At 42.9% G+C, this 24,522-nt stretch overlaps 1 protein-coding gene across 1 annotated transcript in view; it reads right to left on the bottom strand.

Moving 5' to 3' along the window:
• Positions 1-3,367: 3,367 nt before the first annotated feature.
• The window catches only part of LOC121640276 (sialoadhesin-like), a 601,555-nt gene continuing 580,400 nt past the window's right edge, over positions 3,368-24,522 (bottom strand). Inside the window, exons 6-12 of the mRNA XM_041985979.1 lie at positions 21,482-21,742; positions 21,160-21,402; positions 20,982-21,086; positions 4,280-4,543; positions 3,958-4,200; positions 3,651-3,884; positions 3,368-3,510 (exon numbers count right to left, since the gene is read on the bottom strand). Of these exons, the coding sequence (XP_041841913.1) occupies positions 3,407-3,510; positions 3,651-3,884; positions 3,958-4,200; positions 4,280-4,543; positions 20,982-21,086; positions 21,160-21,402; positions 21,482-21,742 (1,454 nt within the window). The 3' untranslated portion in view covers positions 3,368-3,406. The remainder of the gene's footprint in view (positions 3,511-3,650; positions 3,885-3,957; positions 4,201-4,279; positions 4,544-20,981; positions 21,087-21,159; positions 21,403-21,481; positions 21,743-24,522) is intronic.

Below are 24,522 nucleotides of genomic sequence, written 5' to 3' on the forward strand. Positions count from 1 at the left end.
GGACACGCCCCCTTTACTTGATGCAGGTTTCATCTGGACACGCCCCCTTTACTCGATGCAGGTTTCATCTGGACACGCCCCCTTGACGCGATGCAGACTTCATCTGGACACACCCCCTTTACTTGATGCAGGCTTCATCTGGACAGGCCCCCTTTACTCCATGCAGGCTTCATCTGGACACGCCCCCTTTACTCCATGCAGGCTTCATCTGGACACGCCCCCTTTACTCGCTGCAGGCTTCATCTGGACACGCCCCCTTTACTTGATGCAGGCTTCATCTGGACACGCCCCCTTTACTCCATGCAGGCTTTGGGGCTTTTACGTAACGTAAGACGTAACATAACTAGCCGCATGCAGTATGTGCAGAAATAACCAGAACTGTTAACACATTTTATCAAACTGTGAAATATCAAAGCCAAATCATTCTACAGTAAACACCCACAATGAGCTGCAGCTGCAGTTTCACACTTATTAACGTCCGTTTTCACACTTTGGACTGAAGAAGGTTTTTAATAGCCAGCGTCTGTGTTAGTGCCATTTTCTATATTGTGAACTTTGGTTCAGATTTAGTATTAATATTATTTACATACCTTTGTTTACTATAGCAGGATTATTTTTATGCATTATGAATATAATTGCATTGTCATATTTATGATTTCCCTCGTTGTTTAGTGCAGGTTAGTGTACTATATTTATGTTTGCATTGCTTAGAATGTATTAGAAAAGGAGAGGAGATAGGAGCAGGCGCTAAGTGATGACGGGTTTGGCTGGATCCTATTGAGGCAGGAAAGGGTGTGTTTTGTTTTTTTGTTTTTGTGATCTGTTTATTAAAGACGGGGCAAACACACTGTTTTCTACTGTCGTTCAAACTTTAAACACGCGTAGACTCGTTCTTTCCATCTTAGAGTGCTTAAATGTGTGAATATGTTACGAAGAAATTGACTGCCACAGTAAAATAACTTTAGCCACTACAGTCTGTGTGAAACATCACACTCCTGCACAGCAGTGTCACTTTGTAGAAAAAACTGTTCTTTTACTTCTGCATGATTCTTACAGCCCACGTATGCTGCTACTGTAGGTACCCACACATCAATACAACAACAGGTAGATCAGCTGGTCTCAGAGCAGCTCATACAGATGCTGCAGGAACATCTGGACAGGAAGCATTTACAGCATCATGATGATGATGTTTCATTAAACAGTGAACTATAAACTGCTTCAGCAGACTTTAATCTTAGTGTAGAAACTTCTTTCCACTAACAGTCCTGCAGAGAAACATGTGGCCACATCCAGCTGACATGTTTTCATCAGAAACAGGAAGCTGGACGAGCACAGAGCTGTTAGAGTCCGTTACAGAACAACCACAGGATGAAAACACCCAGTACAAAACCCACCTTCATCTACCAACACACACCAGCTACTGTGGAAACTTTTAAAGTGACAACAATGATTGTTATCAACACAATTCAGAGAAATGAAACGTAAACCACGTGTTTAATAACAGATGAAGAACGATGGAAATATTAAACTGGACTGTGTGATGTAACAACCATCTTTAACCAGAGAAAAGCCAGAAAACATCTAAAGATGAAAATCCTACAACTCCCAGAATGCTTTGTGATCTGTTACTTCCTGGTCTCCTCCCTGCTGCTGCCAGACCGAAGCTGTGCTTCAGTTCAGGGTCTCCACACTTCAAAGTGGCAGACGACGTAGACGACGTAGCGACGCAGCGTCCTACGTCGTCTACGTCGTCTGTCACTCCGAAGCTGCTCAGCATACGTGAAATGAGACAGTCGACCTCGCCGACCAGAATTCCCACAGCAGCAACGTAGGACGTTGACAGAAAACCTCATTCTGTTCATCATGTTGTTATTAACTACGTTAAATTATTTAATTATTTAATTATGAATTTATATGATAAAATTATTATATATTATTATAGAATGTTGTAATTATACTAATTTACAATAATTATATTTATTATATTAAATTGAATTATTAGGGTTGCAGGCTGAAATGCCCCAAATCCACAGCCACCCCATCACCTCCCACCCAGACGCAGATCACTGGGCATCCCCCAGGACCAGCAGACCCACATCAACGCAGCTACCCGGGTCAACGACCTCCCCCTGCCCATCCCGGGCGGCACCCTGGGTAACAGGGGTGTGAGAGGTCCTGATTGTCCTCCTCATCCCTGCTCATGACTGTTTGAGGTGTGTTTGTTGTTTGCAAGTAAAACTGAGGGGCAGTGACCACATTGTACTGGGAGCGAGGCCATGTTAGGGAAGAAGGGTGCGCTTGTTTTACTTCACACATGCACTCAGAAAGTCGGTGTTTAACTGGGATCATCGATGAACACGTATGGATGACCCAACCCAGCAATCTTTAGGAAGCTTTATGTTTTATTATGTTTTATACATGCAGGTGTTTTTCTTTAATGAAATAAAAACAGGGACTTGCTACCTCACAGTAAAAGTACTCATTTAAAACCTAAATGAACCTTTACAAACGTCCTGTAAGCCAAGTATAAAACCCAGTATGTTCTGCTTTTCTGGTTCTATAGAATTAACCTTCGGTAAGTTAGCGAGCACATGGAGCTGATCATCATTCCTATAGGTTAGTTAAACATGTACATCACAGTTTAGGACTCATAGTGTGGAGTAACTGAGATGCTTCACCATGATGTCAGCCTGGTTACACTTTACCAACTAAATAAAACATTTTAATTATTCTTTCTTTCTCACAAACATCCAACATGAAACTAAGCAGTATTTCCAGAATTTCCACCCATTCCTGCTCCAGGATCTGCTTCCACGTCACATCTTGGACAGATTGTTAAACATAATCAGATACATAGTGATCCATCCTGATGGAGATCTTTATTATCTCCACTTTATGTGCTCTCATGACGTCATCCTAGCTGAGGCAGCAGCTGATCACACGGATTTACCAGAGATCCCATGACTTAGAATATTACTGACTGACCAGGTTCTGCTGGTAAAAGTAAAGATGAAAAGCAGAAAATGATTATAATGAGAAAACTGTGGTGGCAGTTAGAGCTGCAGGATGGTGTGGTGGTTAGCACCACCACCTGGGCTGGGGGGGTTTGAACAGTGGTCTTTCTGTGTGGAGTTTCTATGTTCTCCCCGTGTACGGGGAGTCTACCATGATGATGATGTTCCACTTATAGAGACCTTCATCATGTGTTGATGTGGATCCAGTGTAGCAGCTGTTCTGTCCAGGTGTGTAAAAGAAGCAGAGCAGACAGGCCACACCCCCTTCACTGCTTTATTTCCAGGATAAACAGACAGATGTGACGTCTCTGTTCACAGATGTTGACCTCAGTTCTAGAAACTTCTCGTGTGAAAGAAGAACATCAGGAGAAGAGAGAGATGAGATGTTCAGCTCAGTTTAGATGATGCTCTGTGGTGACATCATCATAGTCATCAGCCAATCCCTGATCAGCCTGGGTGGATGGAGTCATCACCATGGAGACGGCCAGGTCACTTCCTGCAGACAGAGCAGGTTAGAGAGAAAATCATGATTGATTGATTGATTGATTGATTGATTGATTGATTGATTGATTGATTGATTGATTGATTGATTGATTGATTGATTGATTGACAGGTCAGTGAATGGTTCAGTGTTACCTGTGTCTCTGTGTGGATATAAAGACACCATGAGGAGGGTGGAGATGAAGTACGGACAGAACACCAGCAGGTGGAGGAGCAGCATGAACCCAAAATAGAGGGGCGGGGATGTTGAAGAAGGCAGAGTTGTTGATAAGGGCGGGGATGTTGAAGAAGGCAGAGTTGTTGATAAGGGCGGGGATGTTGAAGAAGGCGGAGTTGTTGATACGGGTGGGGATGTGGTTGTAGGTTTACCTGCAGAGAGAATCCCACCTGGTCAGGTGACTGTGGATGAAATAAGTGCTGAAATGAGAGTGAAGCTCCTCACCTGTGACAGAGATCCAGCTGGGTGGAGACTCTCCATGACTGCTGATGCTACACCTGTAGAGACCTTCATCAGACCTGGTAACATGGTGGAGGGTCATGTGACCTGTAGACTCAGTCCTGATGAGGGAGCCATCTTTATAGAAAGCAGCTGGGAGGTTGGAGGGAGACTTTGATTGACAGCTCAGAGTGAGGTCATCTCCCTCCATCACAGGGAGGACAGGACTCTGCAGGATCACTGATCCACCTCAACACAGAGACAAACTACAGCATTTCATCCATTTCCACACAGCTTCATCACCACTAACTCCACAGTCTGATCTTACCAGTGACAGTGAGGGTGATGCTGTTACTGGTTGCTCCCTCTCTGGACTCACACCAGTAAACTCCAGTTTCCCATGGGAGAATGTAGCTGATGTTACAGGAGGAACCAGCAAGTTTTCCTGACCCAGATCCACACTGAGTCCTGGTCTTCTTGGTCATGTTTCTCCTCACCGTCCATCCAGCAGAGCTGTCCTCCTCACAGATCAGAGACACAGAGACTCCTTCAAAAAACTGAGATCTGCTGGGACTGATGGTCAGACGAGCTGTGAGGGATGAAAGGAAACAGAATAAAACCACTGATGTTTCATTGTTTTCTAAACTAAAAGTACAGGTGCTGTAACATCCTACAAGAGAAAAGATCATCCTAAACAGCTTCTGTGGAGGAAATTCTGACAGTTCAACAAGTGGACCAACGTTAAAATAAATCTCACACTTCTCCTGTTAAAGTGTCTCAAGGACGTCAGACACTGTCCTCAGTCTGTTTGTCCTGAGTCTGGATAAAAGAATGTGGATGGAAATGTGGAACAGCTGTGTAATTTAATGCTGTAAAGATGGATGTGTGGGTGAGACAGATGGAACATTTAGAGGTAAAACATGGTGATGCTTTCCTGTACAACATCCATCTTTCATTATGAAATCTTTCTCAGTCCTGCATTGACCTACACTGCTGATATTTCTCAGTATTAATAACCTTTTCATGCTCAACACATCTGCACGTCAACACCTGTTCACAGTCAGGACGCCATCTGCTGGCTATGTGCTGTCAGCAGGAAGCTGAAGCATCACTGTGTTTATGGAGGAAGCTACGTGCACATCATTTCTTACGCTCCTGCACGAGCCCGGCTGCTGGTGTGAGCGAGGATGCAGGTGCGACTGCAGGGTGGCCAATGGAGGCCCCCGATAGCTACAAAGATGAAGCTCCACCAAGGTGCAAGAGCCTTCACTCTGCTGCAGCTTTCTTTTTATTTCTTTTTATCCAGGTTCCCTATAAAGAGTCTGTTATAAGTAATAATCATCTGCTTTTTATCAGACTGGGAAGGTTTACTGACCTTGACTTTTTCTGCAGCACAGCAGGGAGCTCAGAACTAAATACAAAGAACATTCACGTCAATTTAACACACACGTCCAGTAGAAATACACACATACTCTGCATATATGTTGACTGGTTTTCAGGCCAAACTGGGATTTCTGGGAAAATGGGATTTAAAATCAGATTAAATGAAAACCTTGAGAAACGTGCAGAAATAAATCCTCCAGAAAAAGCAATGACAACAACACACCAGCAGGTAGAATATGTGGAGATCTCTTCCTGATATTTCTGACCTAAATTCAGTCTTTTTATTTCCATTTCTTCCTCTTCATCATCAGTAATGAACAGAGAGAAAAGTCTACTTACAGAGCAGAAACAGTAGAGATGTTTCCTTCATGGTTCCTCTCAGTGATGTGAGCTGCTTCCTCGTCTTGTTGGCTTTACATCAAGTAAAACCCGCCTTCTTCCTCTGTGTATGTGCTCTACTTCTTTCTTTCCTCTTCTTCTCTTGTATTTAAACGCTTCATTCAGTGTTGAGCTCAGTTCAGCATCGTTTATGTTAAGGATACAACTGGAGGTAGAAACTTAATACTCATTTCGTTAATAAAATTGCCAACATTAGGAATAACATTCCACCTGCCCCTGGCAATTTTGATATCCCAAACCAAACTGGGTCCTCACTGACACATTTTAAACAAATTTCTTTATCCAATTTAAAGGATCTTATTCAGCATGCAAATCCTACTACCTGCAAATTAGACATTCTGCCCACTAGATTTTTGAGGGACATCTTCGACACTGTGGGTCCCCACATCCTCTCTATTATTAACAGTTCATTGTCGTCTGGTTGTGTCCCCCCTGGTCTCAAGAGTGCTGTAGTTCGACCGATTCTAAAAAAAAACCCTCACTTAATCCTCTGGACCTGAACAATTCCAGACCTATATCAAATCTGCCTTTCTTAGCCAAACTTTTAGAAAAGACTGTTGCCACCCAGCTGACTGAGCACATGAAAAATAACAACATGTTTGAAAAGTTTCGATCCGGCTTTCGCTCACATCACAGTACCGAAACTGCCCTTATAAAAGTCACCAATGACCTGCTCTTAGCCGCTGATACTGGTCTATGCTCAATTTTAATTTGACTTGATTTAAGTTCAGCATTCGATACAGTTGACCATGCCACTCTGTGAAAGCGTCTCAGAAATTTCATTGGCATTACTGACTCTGCATTATCTTGGTTTTCCTCTTACCTTTCATCCCGGTCATTCTCTGTAGTACTTGGAGAGTTTTCATCTTCCTCTGCCCCCCTATCATACGGTGTTCCACAAGGTTCCATCCTTGGACCTATTTTATTTTCCATTTACATGCTTCCCATAGGTCAAATCATTCAAAACCACAATATAAATTTCCACCTATATGCAGAAGACACACAACTATATGTCCCGCTGGCTATGAACGACCCTGAATCATTCACGCCCATTTTTAACTGTCTTTCCGACATAAAGGTCTGGATGTCCCAAAATTTTTTAGAACTCAATGAATCAAAAACAGAAATAATTCTATTCGGTCCTCCTCAAGTCACTCAAAATCTCTCTTCTCTTGATAGTTTATCCAATCTGGTAAAACCATCTGCCCGTAACCTGGGGGTTATTTTAGATTCGCAATTTGATTTTAGCCCTCAGATTACAAAGGTTGTCCAATCTTGTTTTTATCAGATTCGTAACATAGCCAAGATCAAACATTTTATTTCCCGGTCTGACCTGGAAAGGGTGATACACGTACTAGTTTCCTCCCGGTTGGACTATTGTAATGCACTATACGCAGGTTTAGGTCTGAAGTTGCTCAGTCGTCTCCAGCTGGTCCAAAACTCTGCAGCAAGACTTTTAACAGGCACTAAAAAACATGAACACATCACCCCTATCTTAGCTCCCCTACATTGGTTACCGGTCAGTTTTAGAATTGATTTTAAAATCTTATTAATTACTTTTAAAGCCCTCCATGGTGTGGCCCCCACCTATATTTGTGACATGCTCTCCCCCCATGTCCCGGGTCGGTGCCTGCGCTCCTCAGGTCAGAGCCTCCTGACTGTGCCCCCCTCCCGTCTCCTCACTAGAGGAGACCGGGCCTTCTCAGTCAGAGCTCCTAAATTGTGGAACTTTCTGCCTGAGGAGCTCAGGGTAGCCAACACTGTAAGCACTTTTAAAGCTAAATTAAAAACTTACTTTTATAGAATGGCTTTCTTATTGTGAATTTGTTTTTATTAATTTTATTGTCTCTTTTGAATTCATGTTTTATTGTTTTACCTTTGTGTATGTGTTCTTAAATGCTGTGAAGCACTTTGTAACTTTGTTTCGAAAAGTGCTATACAAACAAAGTTATTATTATTATTATTATTATTATTATTATTATTATTATAAATTCATTAGTTAGTTGCTCTGCTGTAACTTTGGCTTTATGGGAGGACAGGACTCAGCCAGAACACATTAGTTCTGGTCTTATGGTCCTCCCCAATCAGAGGACACCAGAGAGAAAACCCTCACCTACACGGTCCAGTTGTAAAGTGGCCGTTGTACAAACACAAACAGCAGCTTCTGATCAGCTTGATGGTAAAACATGCAGCAGGTAACAAACCTGAAGCAGAAAAACCAGAAAACAAACTGAATGTGACCTGGAAGAGGCAGAAAGAGAGGAAACATCCTCCAAAACAAGGTTTTAAAAGCTGAAAGATGTGTTCCTGAGGGAGAATGTTCTAGAGAACTTTATCTATTCAGAGGTTAACAAGGTTCAGATTTTACACTCAGAGCAGTAAACCTGGTCTACTCTGACCTAACAAGCTTCTACATGGTACAGTAGTTAGTAACGCCCTCCTTCAGGAAGCAGGCGTCGTGGAACATCCCTACATCCTCTCTGGAAATGGAAAGAACCATCAATCATGGGTTAAGAAGGATTTGATCACCAGGAAAAGAGTGTGTGTTAAACACCCCCATTCTCCACGGAGGCGACGTCCATGTTGCTCCATTAACACTCAGTTTATTCTCAAGTCCGTCCATAGAACCAGCCGGCTGGTCTTCTCCACGTCCCGCGTCATCACAGAGAAATGACGGATGTTTGAGGCTCGTCATGCCGTGTTTGTATTAATGGTGTCAACGTTTTAACACAATTAATTACACAATTAATGCTGTCAACGCCCACACACACACACACACACACATGTATATATATATAACTGTATGATTGATTATTTACATGCAGGACTTCAGTGTGGTGTCCAGGAGGACCTGGTCTGTGCAGGAACTACTTCCTTGTTCAGACTGAGAGGAGGGAGATTTCTCACTGGAAGGAATCAGAGTTAAAGATGGAAACATGGACGCTGTTCATGAAGAAAGATGGACGGTCACAGAGACACGTGTCCATTTAAACCTGCTGTAATCTGAGACGTGAGGACATGATGGCGTCCCGTCCTCTGGCAGACAGAAGAGCTGCAGACACCAGGCTCCACCTGCTGCTTCTATCCACCTGCCTTTTATTCTACTTTTTACTTTCTACTTTGGTTTGCACATCGTTTTTCTTACATCTGACTTCACACGTCCTCATTTATATTTCCATGCTTCTATATTCTCTTCTTCCTCTTCTTGTCTCGCTCTGTGGATTTGTAGATGCTGTAAATAGATTTATCTGGTAAATAGATTTCTATGTTTGTTATCTGAGTCTTTTCTACCACTGCTGCTGCTGCAACCTCTAATTTCCAGCTTTGGGATCAATAAAAGTTTCCATCCATCCGTCCATCCGTCTGTCCATCTATCGGTCTGTAAATCCGTCTGTCCGTGTGACTGGACCAGGAATGTGGTGGATAGAAGATGCATCAGCACACAGAGCTGCAGAGGAAACATCCTCTGACTGAGGAACAGGATCTGTCAGGACCAGAGAGGAGGGAAAGGATAGCAGGACTCTAATGTGTCTGAGAGGAGGTACTGCAGCGCCATCTAGTGGTGATAAAGTAACAACTAACTCAGAGCTGATCCTAACCTCTCTAACACACACACACACACACGGTGTGATTTAACTAACTCACCGACCAGCTTCTTGTGAGTTGTGTATCTGAGCCTGTTGGGTTCAGGTCCTCCTGCCGGTTCATGGTCATGTTACAGTCTTGGACCTGCTGTGTTCTCCAGTCTTCATGTGTGTTCGTCTAGTTTTTGTATTAAAACCTGAACCTCTGCACCGGTCGGCCTCGTCAGCCTGCATTTGGCTCCACATTCCACATGAGAGCGTTCTTCATTTAAAATGTTTAATTAGACACAAAATCTTACAAATTACCACAATTAAAACAACCATGACGCTTCCAACACGTCTGGATTTATGGCTGTTTGAAGGAGACGTTGCTTTAAAAAGAGACGTTCAAACAACTGGCTCGTTCTTACAATATCTTACAAGATTTCACAATATATAAGAATGACAAACAAAATATGTTTCTATATAAAATCTACTTTACAAGATTTGTTTATACTATACAGTATTTGTTTATACTATACAGTATTTGTTTATACTATACAGTATTTATTTATACTATACAGTATTTGTTTATACTATACAGTATTTATTTATACTATACAGTATTTGTTTCCGAACAATTCTCTCTGCACATAGATGCTTCACATGAATGCAGCGTGTTGGACATCAGACGTCTATGATGTCACTCATGTGATGAAGGCGGTGTGGAAAATGTGTAAATAAAAAGAATGGCTCACACATGAACGGCTCACAGCTGACTTTAAATGAGCCGTTCAAAAGAATCGATTCGTTCATGAACGTCACATCTCTAGAGCGCATAGACACAGTCGCTACGGAGTCAGACAACTGTTGCTTAGCAACTGCAGATGTAGAATTATACCATATTAATATAATATTAATTAATTATTAAATTAACATATTTAAATATATTAAAATAATTAATTATTGCTAAATAACATCTGAATGATTTAAAGCTCTGAAAGTTTTGCACATCGTAGGAAACTTAAGGGAACGTTGGTTCTATCTTACTTTGTTAACGGAATGAATTAATTAAAAAGCTTCTAATTACTGGATGAACTTTCTAATGAAGTCCTGGCCCTGGTACAAATAAATAACTAAATAATATAAATGTGTAACTGAGGCAGAATTACTGGTGAAACTTCAGCTGGTTCATGATGTTTTCTAAGCTTAGTTTATTAAATGTAAACACTGTGATAAGGTACATTATATCCAGCTTCTCAAAGGACTGCATCACCAGAGAAGTCAGGACACTGGTCTGAAGTCATCCAGATGTTGAGGAGAACTACATTTGGCTACAGATACAATGACAGCTTGGAGACCCTCATCTGCTCCATGTTAAAAATGTCCAAAAAAATGTCCAGGGATGCCGTCTGGTCCAGGACTCTTTAGTTTTTTACTTTTTAAACACAGAAATGACATCATTTATCTCCAGTTTAAACTGGACAGTAGACGGACAGCCTGGCATCTCTATTTTCTCTCCTGTGGAAACATCACACCTTTAATAAAAACCATTCAGAGCTTCCCATCCCATACTACGCTACGATCATTGCTGCTCAATTTAGATGTAGTTTAAATAGAAGCTGATAAAATCCCTCCACGTCTGACACCATTAAAGTTTCAAAGAAACTTAATTAATCTTCATCCTCCTGCATCACTCGCTTCATTTACACAAGAAGACCCGTCACTAGAAGGAAACTGGGATCACAGATCAATAGAACTCAGTTACACCTCTCCTTCTGTTCTAATCATTTAGTCTCTGTATCAGCCCACCTCCACTGGTGGATCCAGAGAAGAACTCAGCAAAGACAACGATGAGGACGCATGTTGATCTGAGCGTGTTGACGGCTGATTGTTTCTATGGTTACTAAAGAGAGAAGCATGAAGAAACAGGAAAACCTGTCGTCCCACCTACCTCACACAGGTTCCTCCTCCTCCTCCTCCTCCTCCTCCTCCTCCTCCTCCTCCTCCACATCCACGCCCTTCACAGACAGGAAACCAACATGTACCCAGTTCAGCCTGAAAGGTATCAAGGTAGAGCAGAGTAGCTACCAGAGGAAAAGTTGTTCTTTCTTAACCAATGCTGAGAGTTTTCACAGCTCTTCATGATTTAAAGAAGCTGAGCTCACCTGTAGAAAGCAGGATTCTCCCCGACAGCATGGAAAGGATGCAGGAAAGTTGTACATATCCCGTATAAATAAAAGTTTTCTAGACCTTAATAGTTAACCTTCTTTAATAAGATATGAGCAGCATGATATAAAACTGCCTCCACTTCTTTCTGTAAGCAGAAGAAATGATAATAAAAGTATTAAAAAGACTTAGCTTTGCTTCAGAGGTGCAGAGAACAGCCATGACTCCATAACTTGCTGGTGTCTGCTCCAGACTGACTGGTCTCCACCTTAGATTACATCCATCACCAGTTTCTTTGCTCATATTTTCAGCTGAACAAGCCAAACCTGAAACTCAGCGTGGATGTGTTGTTTTCACTAGTCCAGGTCAAATCTATCATTTCTAGTTGTAATGAGTAATCTGTCGTCTGCTCTGCTTAGATCACTGCGCTGTGTGTGAAATCCATCCTTTCCTTTATCTAACAGCACTGATCATTATTAGTAACTCAAAAATACTCCGTCCCCTCCACTGCTCTACTGAACCCAATAAACCTGTAGATAAACATGAGAAAGTATTCATATTAGTACATATAACATTATAAAATAACAGAGTTTTTATCTATTTAACCTGTTTTTCTAGGAGACCTTCAGGTCAGCACATATAAAACAGGTTAATAAAACTAGAAGAGAAGCAGAACACTGCATGTTGGAACAACCTCCACCTTCAGCTTCAGTCTCCACAGAAAGTTGGACTGAACCTTGTTCATGCCGCTCTGCTCTGACCTGAAGTCTGCAGGAATAAAAAGATCTGTGCAGCCTGAAAGAGGAAGACTTAACGGATGCAGAAGATGTGGTCAGAGATCTGAAGCCATGTTGGAAGAAAGCCACCAACTCTCAGTGATCCCTGCATGTCCTGCTGCTGGAGGAGACGACCAGCCTCCCAGAAGACTCCAAAGCTGTTAAGAATATCAAGGATGAGATCAGGAAAAACCGGAGCACAAGGTAGGCCTGTGCTGTGTGAGACAGGGAGAGCTGAGAGGACATAAGTGTTTATTAAAGAAAACATAATGAAAGAAAACATCATTATCCTCCTGTGATGGTGTCGGTTGATTTAAATGAATGAAATTTAAATTCCAGGTACGTGAACCAGAAGGACTTGCTGCATGCCGCCTCAGCTGCGGATCCAGGCTTCAAAGTCCTCCCACTTCTGAGTGATGAGGAGCGAGACGACAACTTTACACTAAAGCAGTGGGAGGGACGGAGGAAGAAGCATCTCATGGAAGAAGCCTTGTGGAAAAATCCAAGTAAATCCTACCTTGTTCTTCATCTCTCTCTCTCTCACACACACACCTCTGTTTACAGTAAATGAGTTCTCTCTTCTTTCTCACACAGCAAGATGATGATGAAGTTGATGGAGAGGAGGAAGAGGTGGAACCCAAACCCCCTGCACCTAAACCCAAGCAGTCCAGCATCTTGGAGTCTCTCCTTGGAGAAGCCTACAGACCAGGAGAGGAGGGAGGAGGACAGAAAACTCGAACTGAGGAGGCAGAAGACGAGGTGAAAAGGTAGAGGACAAGGAGACCTGCAGGGCTGCAGGACAATCCTCTGGTCTGGTGGAGGGAGGATGAAAAGGAGGATCCTCTTTTAGCTCGCATGACAAAGCCATATCTCTGTGTTCCCGGGACCAACGTCACATCTGAGAGGGTTTGTTCATGCAGCTGATTTCATCATTGCAAGAAGCAGCTGTCTTAGTCCAGGACATGTCCCTGAGCCACTTCTGCAGATTCTTTCCTTTCCCCAGTGATGGTAGCTGACAGGAGGACAGTTTACACAGCCTGTCTTTAGTCCACTTTACTTTAGGCACCACATTTTTAGTTTCTATTTATTTTCTATTTACAGTTAAAGTTTAAAATGTCCAGTTTACATGTTGCCACTTTAATACCAGTTAAATGTCTTTACTTTGGATTTTACTGTGAGACACGTCTGTCTGCGAAGGTTTTCTGTACTTTTAATTCTTGTTTGTATAGTAAAAAGACCATGAGCTCACTTTGAAGCTAGTAACCAGCATTCTGTTTACATTTACACACTGGCTGATAGTATCTTTGTTTTTCATTTTGGTAAATAAAACTGCATTTTTATTCAACAGCAACAGCTTCTGGATGAATTCTAAATATCATATTTTAATAATGTACCAGGTTAGTGTCCATGTAGCAGTCCATTGCTGCAGGTGTAGAATCCTCTGGCGCCCTCTGGTGGCCGCTCTGGATCTGTTCAGTAATTCTGTCCCACAGCTGTTTGTGAAAGCAGTTGGTTCAACATTGTGGGAGGAGGACGGGTCCTTGCAGCCATCTTTAACTACCAACACTTCATTAAATTCATGTTGAATGTCAGTATAACACCAGTATTAATATGTTGCATAACTACAACGTCATGTAAACCAGGTAACAGCTAAAACCTGTTGTAATAAAACTGACCCAAATCGATGTCGGATCACAACAGATCAGATCAAATCCTGATAATCATAAAATTTATTTTACATATATGAAGATGAATAACAAGTAATCTTGTGAAGCACCAAAGCCGGATTTATACGCTCACAGCGTCTGTTTAACTTCATGTTGAAATACCACTTAGGATGAGAAACTGAAGCAGGACACTCAGAGCTCTGATGTTCACAGAGAGAAATAACAAATATTTAGACCTGCTCTTGGTGTTGCTGCAGGTGGAGGAAGGTTTGATCTCTGGCTTCTTATAAAGAGTATTAAATTAACACCTCCACCAATAACAACAACAACTATGACTGAAACATACAGACTAACAGCTCCATTCTTCTCTCCTCCATTCTTCTTTCTCCATCTTTGTCTCCTCCATCCTTGCGTCCTCCATCCTTGCGTCCTCCATCCTTGCGTCCTCCATCCTTATGTATTTGTTTGGTTGCTATACGTCGGTCTAGAAGCACCAGGTCCCAGTAGCTCCTGTGCTGTTTTATTTAAATCTCAGCTCTCTGCCAAACAGATGTGATGCCAGTGTTTCCACAGACCAGGTAGCAGGTTGTAGCGCCCCCCTGGGGCCGGTGAGGAAATGGAGGGTGGTGGTGTTGTGGTGGTTGGTGGAGTAGGTCATCAGGGTGTATGTAAGGTGTGTATGTAGAATGATTCAAATCAATCTGAATTCTTTCTAGTAAGATCTTTAAGAGAGAACTAGTCTGTTTCCACCTCATCTCTCTCTCTCTCTGTGTGTGTGTGTGTGTGTGTGTGTGTGTGTGTGTGTGTATATGTATGTGTGTGTGTGTGTGTGTGTATGTGTGTGTGTGTGTGTGTGTGTATGTATGTGTGTGTTTGTGTGTGCTTGTGTGTGTGTGTGTGTGTGTGTGTGTGTGTGTGTGTGTGTGTGTGTGTGTGTGTGTGATGGAGAGAAAGAGCGCTATGATTTTTTTAATTATTAAAATATTTAATCAGATTAAGCACAACTTACCATTTTTACTGAACTGTATCGACAGAACGAGTCGATGCTACAAATATTTAATGTTAACTTCTCTTGGGAAAACCTCAGATGTCCAAGGGTCAGTAAATGTCTGTCTGTCTCTCTGTCTGTCTGTCTTTCTGTCTGCCTGTCTGTCTGTCTTTCTGTCTGTCTGTCTGTCTGTCTGTCTTTCTGTCTCTCTGTCTGTCTGTCTTTCTGTCTGCCTGTCTGTCTGTCTTTCTGTCTGTTTGTCTGTCTGTCTGTCTTTCTGTCTGCCTGAGGGGGGTATTTTTCTTATTAAAATATTATGTTTCAACCAAGTACTGTATGGTTTTTATACATTTCTAGTTTGTTAAAAAAAAAAAAAAAAAAAAATTAAAAATAAAATCTTAAAATCTAATAAAAGTTTTAGGGGTGCTCGGATTCAATTTAGGGGTGCAGCACCCCTAAATTGGGCTAGAAGCTCTTATGTTCTGGTCCACAGAGGTTTCCATCCTCTCCTCATCTTCTGGTCCACTTGTTTAAACCGGTTTAAACTCTCTCATCCTCGCTGTATGAAGGTGATCAGGTATTATTTCCAGTTCTGAACCCGGTCAGCTCATGTCTTAACATCCACGGTCCTCCTGCTTCTCTTCTGGATTTAGGACATCTGTGGGGTCTGATCCTCTTCAACGGGGTCTATGCCAGGTTATTAAGAGGTCTATGTGGTTTCGAGATCTGGGGACCAACAGAGCGGGACCTGGAAGGTCCACCAGGGAGACAAACAGGACATAGACGGACAGTTCTCTGACTGCAGTCCTCAGGACAAGTGGAAAGACACCGAGACGGTGACTGATTATAAATCCACAGACATCATCTGAACACACCGACCTGCTGCTTTGATTCCAGGAAGGAGGAGGAGCTGCTCCACCCCCTACTGCAGAATCAACGTTGGTCCTGCAGCACCTTCAGGTGAAGCCTACGCTGCAGGTGTGCTGACCAGCTGGCAGGGTTTTTACCAGGATGTTCAACCTCATGCAATAAAATACAGTTGATTGTCTCTGTTCCGCAGAAAATGTGCAAATTTAATCCGTGTTCTGCTGAAAACACGAGAAGATCCGTGTTTCTCACGTTGCAGGATTCTGTATTCAAACTTCATCACAAGATGTCGTCTGGAACGAACTCTACAAAAACTCACTTCTCAGTAAAAACCCCTACAGAGCATTTCTGTCCCTCTAAAATATGTCTGTTATCAGTTATATTCCTTTCTCTCATGGAGGTGGAAACCAGCTGTTTTCTTCCAGATGTGTGATCAGCAGAAATCAGTCGTCCCGTGATCATGTGACCAGTCAGCGTCTGCATGAAAAACATGATGTTAGGGTTTGTTTTAAGTTGTTTTCTGACAGGTTGCATGATGTCCAGCAGAGACTGACCTGGAGGGAACACGGTCATGTGACCATGGCTGAATTTAGGAGCAGCTGAGGCTGTAAGTGATGCAGGAGGAAACACCCAGTTCATCTGAGTCCTCTTATTTCTAAGAGACCTGCAGAAACTTCTGGAAGTTCTGCTGGTCCTACATGATCTGTGTTCTCCAGGAATCTGGACTATGAGGCTGAGCTGAAGACAGAAACCTTTTCTAACAAAGAGAAACATCTGAACTCTGCTACAGTCTGCAAACAGAACAGGAAGTTTCCCAGAAGCATGCTGGGAAACTGAATTCTGGTCTGACGAGTCCAGGGTGAAACACGTTGGACACAACTAAAGAAAAGAGCAGCTTACAGTGAAGCAGTGCGGTGCCCTGAAACCACCAGCAGGTGGCAGCACATCACCTGAAACAGTCACTGCAGACATGAAACGTCTCTGACAGGTTAAACCTTCATCTTCACCCTCATCTTCATCAGGTCAGAGAGGGTTAGTTAAACCTCCTCAGAGCTTCAGAAACTAGATCATCCTGAACATGTGACCACAGCTCTGAGTTTTACTGACCAACAGTCTGATTTTCTCCCCAAAACTTTCTGCTGCTTCCTGTTGAACCAGAGATGAAGCAGCCTGTTCCTGCAGGACTGACTGATGCCTTTACTGACACTCAGGAAAAATGGGCGCTGCTCTTTGTGTCTTCCTGCTGACTTTTTCTTTATGAACTGCTTTAAAGTCAACATGAAGTCCAGTTTGACCCTAAAACTGCTTCAGTTTGACTTTAACCTGTGAAGTTGTTGATGATTAAACCTGTTTTCTGTTTAACTTTCTTCACAGAGGAAGGAAACCAGATAAAATACCTCCATCACAGAGAGAACAGAGACTTGCTCCACCTACTGTGACAGTCTACGTCATACTGTGTGCAGCCAATGAGCTCCTCCAGCAACAACACATCCTCCGACCTGATCCTCTTCTGTACAATGTACAGGACCTCCAGCAGTCTGATGGGCTGTGATTGGCTGGAACCAGCTGATGTTTGGCGAATGAGCTGCTCTGCATTTTCTGTTGTTTTTTCAGCAGCTTCAATTCCACAACGAGGCACTGGCGTGATTTAGGGAAAACAGGGGCCTCATTTGTCTTTTGTCATGTGATAATCAGGAAAATAATACAGGCCTTGCTGCAGGCTTCATCAGGACACGCCCCCTTTACTCCATGCAGGCTTCATCTGGACACGCCCCCTTTACTCCATGCAGGCTTTGGGGCTTTTACGTAACGTAAGACGTAACATAACTAGCCGCATGCAGTATGTGCAGAAATAACCAGAACTGTTAACACATTTTATCAAACTTTGAAATCTCATAGCCAAATCATTCTACAGTAAACACACACACTGAGCTGCAGCTGCAGTTTCACACTTATTAACGTCCGTTTTCACACTTTGGACTGAAGAAGGTTTTTAATAGCCAGCGTCTGTGTTAGTGCCATTTTCTATATTGTGAATTTTGGTTCAGATTTAGTATTAATATTATTTACATACCTTTGTTTACTATAGCAGGATTATTTTTATGCATTATGAATATAATTGCATTTTCATATTTATGATTTCCCTCGTTGTTTAGTGCAGGTTAGTGTACTATATTTATGTTTGCATTGCTTAGAATGTATTAGAAAAGGAGAGGAGATAGGAGCAGGCGCTAAGTGATGACGGGTTTGGCTGGATCCTATTGAGGCAGGAAAGGGTGTGTTTTGTTTTTTTGTTTGTTTTTGTGATCTGTTTATTAAAGACGGGGCGAACACACTGTTTTCTACTGTCGTTCAAACTTTAAACACGCATAGACTCGTTCTTTCCATCTTAGAGTGGTTAAATATGTGAAGATGTTACGAAGAAATTGACTGCCACAGTAAGATAACTTTAGCCACTACAGTCTGTGTGAAACATCACACTCCTGCACAGCAGTGTCACTTTGTAGAAAAAACTGTTCTTTTACTTCTGCATGATACTTACAGCCCACGTATGCTGCTACTGTAGGTACCCACACATCAATACAACAGCAGGTAGATCAGCTGATCTCAGAGCAGCTCATACAGATGCTGCAGGAACATCTGGACAGGAAGCATTTACAGCATGATGATGATGATGTTTCATTAAACAGTGAACTATAAACTGCTTCAGCAGACTTTAATCTTAGTGTAGAAACTTCTTTCCACTAACAGTCCTGCAGAGAAACATGTGGCCACATCCAGCTGACATGTTTTCATCAGAAACAGGAAGCTGGACGAGCACAGAGCTGTTAGAGTCCGTTACAGAACAACCACAGGATGAAAACACCCAGTACAAAACCCACCTTCATCTACCAACACACACCAGCTACTGTGGAAACTTTTAAAGTGACAACAATGATTGTTATCAACACAATTCAGAGAAATGAAACGTAAACCACGTGTTTAATAACAGATGAAGAATGATGGAAATATTAAACTGGACTGTGTGATGTAACAACCATCTTTAACCAGAGAAAAGCCAGAAAACATCTAAAGATGAAAATCCTACAACTCCCAGAATGCTTTGTGATCTGTTACTTCGTGTTCTCCTCCCTGCTGCTGCCAGACCGAAGCTGTGCTCCAGTTTAGGGTCTCCACACTTCGAAGTGACAGACGACGTAGACGACGCAGCGTCCTACGTCGTCTACGTCGTCTGTCACTCCGAAGCTGCTCAGCATACGTGAAATGAGACAGTCGACCTCGCCGACCAGAATTCCCACAGCAGCAACGTAGGACGTTGACAGAAAACCTCATTCTGTTCATCATGTTGTTATTAACTACGTTAAATTAATCATTGAATTACTTAATAATGAATTTATAGGATAGAATTATTATATATTATTATAGAATGTTGTAATTATACTAATTTATAATTATTATATTTATTATAATAAATTGAATTAATTAGGGTTGCAGGTTGAAATGCCCCAAATCCACAGCCACCCCCATCACCTCCCACCCAGATGCAGCTCACTGGGCATCCCCCAGGACCAGCAGACCCACATCAACGCAGCCACCCGGGTCAACGACCTCCCCCTACCCATCCCCAGCGGCACCCTGGGTAACAGGTGTGTGAGAGGTCCTGATTGCCCTCCTCCTCCCTGCTCATGACTGTTTGAGGTGTGTTTGTTGTTTGCAAGTAAAACTGAGGGGCAGTGACCACATTGTACTGGGAGCGAGGCCATGTTAGGGAAGAAGGGTGCGCTTGTTTTACTTCACACATGCACTCAGAAAGTCGGTGTTTAACTGGGATCATCGATGAACACGTATGGATAACCCAACCCAGCAATCTGTAGGAAGCTTTATGTTTTATTATGTTTTATACATGCAGGTGTTTTTCTTTAATGAAATAAAAACAGGGACTTGCTACCTCACAGTAAAAGTACTCATTTAAAACCTAAATGAACCTTTACAAACGTCCTGTAAGCCAAGTATAAAACCCAGTATGTTCTGCTTTTCTGGTTCTATAGAATTAACCTTCGGTAAGTTAGCGAGCACATGGAGCTGATCATCATTCCTATAGGTTAGTTAAACATGTACATCACAGTTTAGGACTCATAGTGTGGAGTAACTGAGATGCTTCACCATGATGTCAGCCTGGTTACACTTTACCAACTAAATAAAACATTTTAATTCTTCTTTCTTTCTCACAAACATCCAACATGAAACTAAGCAGTATTTCCAGAGTTTCCACCCATTCCTGCTCCAGGATCTGCTTCCACGTCACATCTTGGACAGATTGTTAAACATAATCAGATACATAGTGATCCATCCTGATGGAGATCTTTATTATCTCCACTTTATGTGCTCTCATGACGTCATCCTAGCTGAGGCAGCAGCTGATCACACGGATTTACCAGAGATCCCATGACTTAGAATATTACTGACTGACCAGGTTCTGCTGGTAAAAGTAAAGATGAAAAGCAGAAAATGATTATAATGAGAAAACTGTGGTGGCAGTTAGAGCTGCAGGATGGTGTGGTGGTTAGCACCACCACCTGGGCTGGGGGGGTTTGAACAGTGGTCTTTCTGTGTGGAGGTTCTATGTTCTCCCCGTGTACGGGGAGTCTACCATGATGATGATGTTCCACTTACAGAGACCTTCATCATGTGTTGATGTGGATCCAGTGTAGCAGCTGTTCTGTCCAGGTGTGTAAAAGAAGCAGAGCAGACAGGCCACGCCCCCTTCACTGCTTTATTTCCAGGATAAACAGACAGATGTGACGTCTCTGTTCACAGATGTTGACCTCAGTTCTAGAAAGTTCTCATGTGAAAGAAGAACATCAGGAGAAGAGAGAGATGAGATGTTCAGCTCAGTTTAGATGATGCTCTGTGGTGACATCATCATAGTCATCATCCAATCCCTGATCAGCCTGGGTGGATGGAGTCATCACCATGGAGACGGCCAGGTCACTTCCTGCAGACAGAGCAGGTTAGAGAGAAAATCATGATTGATTGATTGATTGATTGATTGATTGATTGAATGACAGGTCAGTGAATGGTTCAGTGTTACCTGTGTCTCTGCGTCGATATAAAGACACCATGAGGAGGGTGGAGATGAAGTACGGACAGAACACCAGCAGGTGGAGGAGCAGCATGAACCCAAGATGGAAGGAGCATGAGGGAGGGGGCAGAGCTACTGTAGTAGGCGGAGTCATTAATACGGGCGAAGTTGTTGATACGGGCGGGTATGTTGAAGTGGGCGGAGTTGTTGATACTGGCGTGGTTGTGGTTGTAGGTTTACCTGCAGAGAGAATCCCACCTGGTCAGGTGACTGTGGATGAAATAAGTGCTGAAATGAGAGTGAAGCTCCTCACCTGTGACAGAGATCCAGCTGGGTGGAGACTCTCCATGACTGCTGATGCTACACCTGTAGAGACCTTCATCAGACCTGGTAACATGGTGGAGGGTCATGTGACCTGTAGACTCAGTCCTGATGAGGGAGCCATCTTTATAGAAAGCAGCTGGGAGGTTGGAGGGAGGCTTTGATTGACAGCTCAGAGTGAGGTCATCTCCCTCCATCACAGGGAGGACAGGACTCTGCAGGATCACTGATCCACCTCAACACAGAGACAAACTACAGCTTTTCATCCATTTCCACACAGCTTCATCACCACTAACTCCACAGTCTGATCTTACCAGTGACAGTGAGGGTGATGCTGTTACTGGTTGCTCCCTCTCTGGACTCACACCAGTAAACTCCAGAGTCCTGTGGGAGAATGTAGTCATTCCTACAAGAAGAACCAGCTGCTTCTCCCCAGTCAGATCCACACTGAGTCCTGGTCTTCTGGGTCGTGTTTCTCCTCACCATCCATCCAGCAGAGCTGTCGTCCTCACAGATCAGAGACACAGAGACTCCTTTAAAAAACTGAGATCTGCTGGGACTGATGGTCAGACGAGCTGTGAGGGATGAAAGGAAACAGAATAAAACCACTGATGTTTCATTGTTTTCTAAACTAAAAGTACAGGTGCTGTAACATCCTACAAGAAAAAAGATCATCCTAAACAGCTTCTGTGGAGGAAATTCTGACAGTTCAACAAGTGGATCAACGTCAAAATAAATCTCACACTTCTCCTGTTAAAGTGTCTCAAGGACGTCAGACACTGTCCTCAGTCTGTTTGTCCTGAGTCTGGATAAAAGAATGTGGATGGAAATGTGGAACAGCTGTGTAATTTAATGCTGTAAAGATGGATGTGTGGGTGAGACAGATGGAACATTTAGAGGTAAAACATGGCGCCATCTGCTGGCTATGTGCTGTCAGCAGGAAGCTGAAGCATCACTGTGTTTATGGAGGAAGCTACGTGCACATCATTTCTTACGCTCCTGCACGAGCCCGGCTGCTGGTGTGAGCGAGGATGCAGGTTTGACTGCAGGGTGGCCAATGGAGCCCCCGATAGCTACAAAGATGAAGCTCCACCAAGGTGCAAGAGCCTTCACTCTGCTGCAGCTTTCTTTTCTTTCTTTTTATCCAGGTTCCCTATAAAGAGTCTGTTATAAGTAATAATCATCTGCTTTTTATCAGACTGGGAAGGTTTACTGACCTTGACTTTTTCTGCAGCACAGCAGGGAGCTCAGAACTAAATACAAAGAACATTCACGTCAATTTAACACACAAGTCCAGTAGAAATACACACATACTCTGCATATATGTTGACTGGTTTTCAGGCCAAACTGGGATTTCTGGAAAATTGGGATTTAAAATCAGATTAAATGAAAAGCTTGAGAAACGTGCAGAAATAAATCCTCCAGAAAAAGCAATGACAACAACACACCAGCAGGTAGAATATGTGGAGATCTCTTCCTGATATTTCTGACCTGAATTCAGTCTTTTTATTTCCATTTCTTCCTCTTCATCATCAGTAATGAACAGAGAGAAAAGTCTACTTACAGAGCAGAAACAGTAGAGATGTTTCCTTCATGCTTCCTCTCAGTGATGTGAGCTGCTTCCTCGTCTTGTTGGCTTTACATCAAGTAAAACCCGCCTTCTTCCTCTGTGTATGTGCTCTACTTCTTTCTTTCTTCTTCTTCTCTTGTATTTAAACGCTTCATTCAGTGTTGAGCTCAGTTCAGCATCGTTTACATTAAGGATACAACTGGAGGTAGAAACTTAATACTCAGCCAGAAATTCATTAGTTAGTTGCTCTGCTGTAACTTTGGCTTTATGGGAGGACAGGACTCAGCCAGAACACATTAGTTCTGGTCTTATGGTCCTCCCCAATCAGAGGACACCAGAGAGAAAACCCTCACCTACACGGTCCAGTTGTAAAGTGGTCGTTGTACAAACACAAACAGCAGCTTCTGATCAGCTTGATGGTGAAACATGCAGCAGGTAACAAACCTGCAGCAGAAAAACAAGAAAACAAACTGAATGTGACCTGGAAGAGGCAGAAAGAGAGGAAACATCCTCCAAAACAAGGTTTTAAAAGCTGAAAGATGTGTTCCTGAGGGAGAATGTTCTAGAGAACTTTATCTATTCAGAGGTTAACAAGGTTCAGATTTTACACTCAGAGCTGTAAACCTGGTCTACTCTGACCTAACAAGCTTCTACATGGTACAGTAGTTAGTAACGTCCTCCTTCAGGAAGCAGGCGTCGTGGAACATCCCTACATCCTCTCTGGAAATGGAAAGAACCATCAATCATGGGTTAAGAAGGATTTGATCACCAGGAAAAGAGTGTGTGTTAAACACCCCCATTCTCCACGGAGGCGACGTCCATGTTGCTCCATTAACACTGAGTTTGTTCTCAAGTCCGTCCATAGAACCAGCCGGCTGGTCTTCTCCACGTCCCGCGTCATCACAGAGAAATGACGGATGTTTGAGGCTCGTCATGCCGTGTTTGTATTAATGGTGTCAAAGTTTTAACACAATTAATTAAACAATTAATGCTGTTAACGCCCACACACACACACACACACACACACACACACACACACATGTATATATATATAACTGTATGATTGATTATTTACATGCAGGACTTCAGTGTGGTGTCCAGGAGGACCTGGTCTGTGCAGGAACTACTTCCTGGTTCAGACTGAGAGGAGGGAGATTTCTCACTGGAAGGAATCAGAGTTAAAGATGGAAACATGGACGCTGTTCATGAAGAAAGATGGACAGTCACAGAGACACGTGTCCGTTTAAACCTGCTGTAATCTGAGACGTGAGGACATGATGGCGTCCCGTCCTCTGGCAGACAGAAGAGCTGCAGACACCAGGCTCCACCTGCTGCTTCTATCCACCTGCCTTTTATTCTACTTTTTACTTTCTACTTTGGTTTGCACATCGTTTTTCTTACATCTGATTTCAAACGTCCTCATTTATATTTCCATGCTTCTATATTCTCTTCTTCCGTCTGTCCGTGTGACTGGACCAGGAATGTGGTGGATAGAAGATGCATCAGCACACAGAGCTGCAGAGGAAACATCCTCTGACTGAGGAACAGGATCTGTCAGGACCAGAGAGGAGGGAAAGGATAGCAGGACTCTAATGTGTCTGAGAGGAGGTACTGCAGCGCCATCTAGTGGTGATAAAGTAACAACTAACTCAGATCTGATCCTAACCTCTCTAACACACACACACACGGTGTGATTTAACTAACTCACCGACCGGCTTCTTGTGAGTTGTGTATCTGAGCCTGTTGGGTTCAGGTCCTCCTGCCGGTTCTTGGTCATGTTACAGT

Source organism: Melanotaenia boesemani, chromosome 5, assembly GCF_017639745.1.
Source record: "Melanotaenia boesemani isolate fMelBoe1 chromosome 5, fMelBoe1.pri, whole genome shotgun sequence".
In the NCBI taxonomy this organism is placed as follows: Eukaryota; Metazoa; Chordata; class Actinopteri; order Atheriniformes; family Melanotaeniidae; genus Melanotaenia; species Melanotaenia boesemani.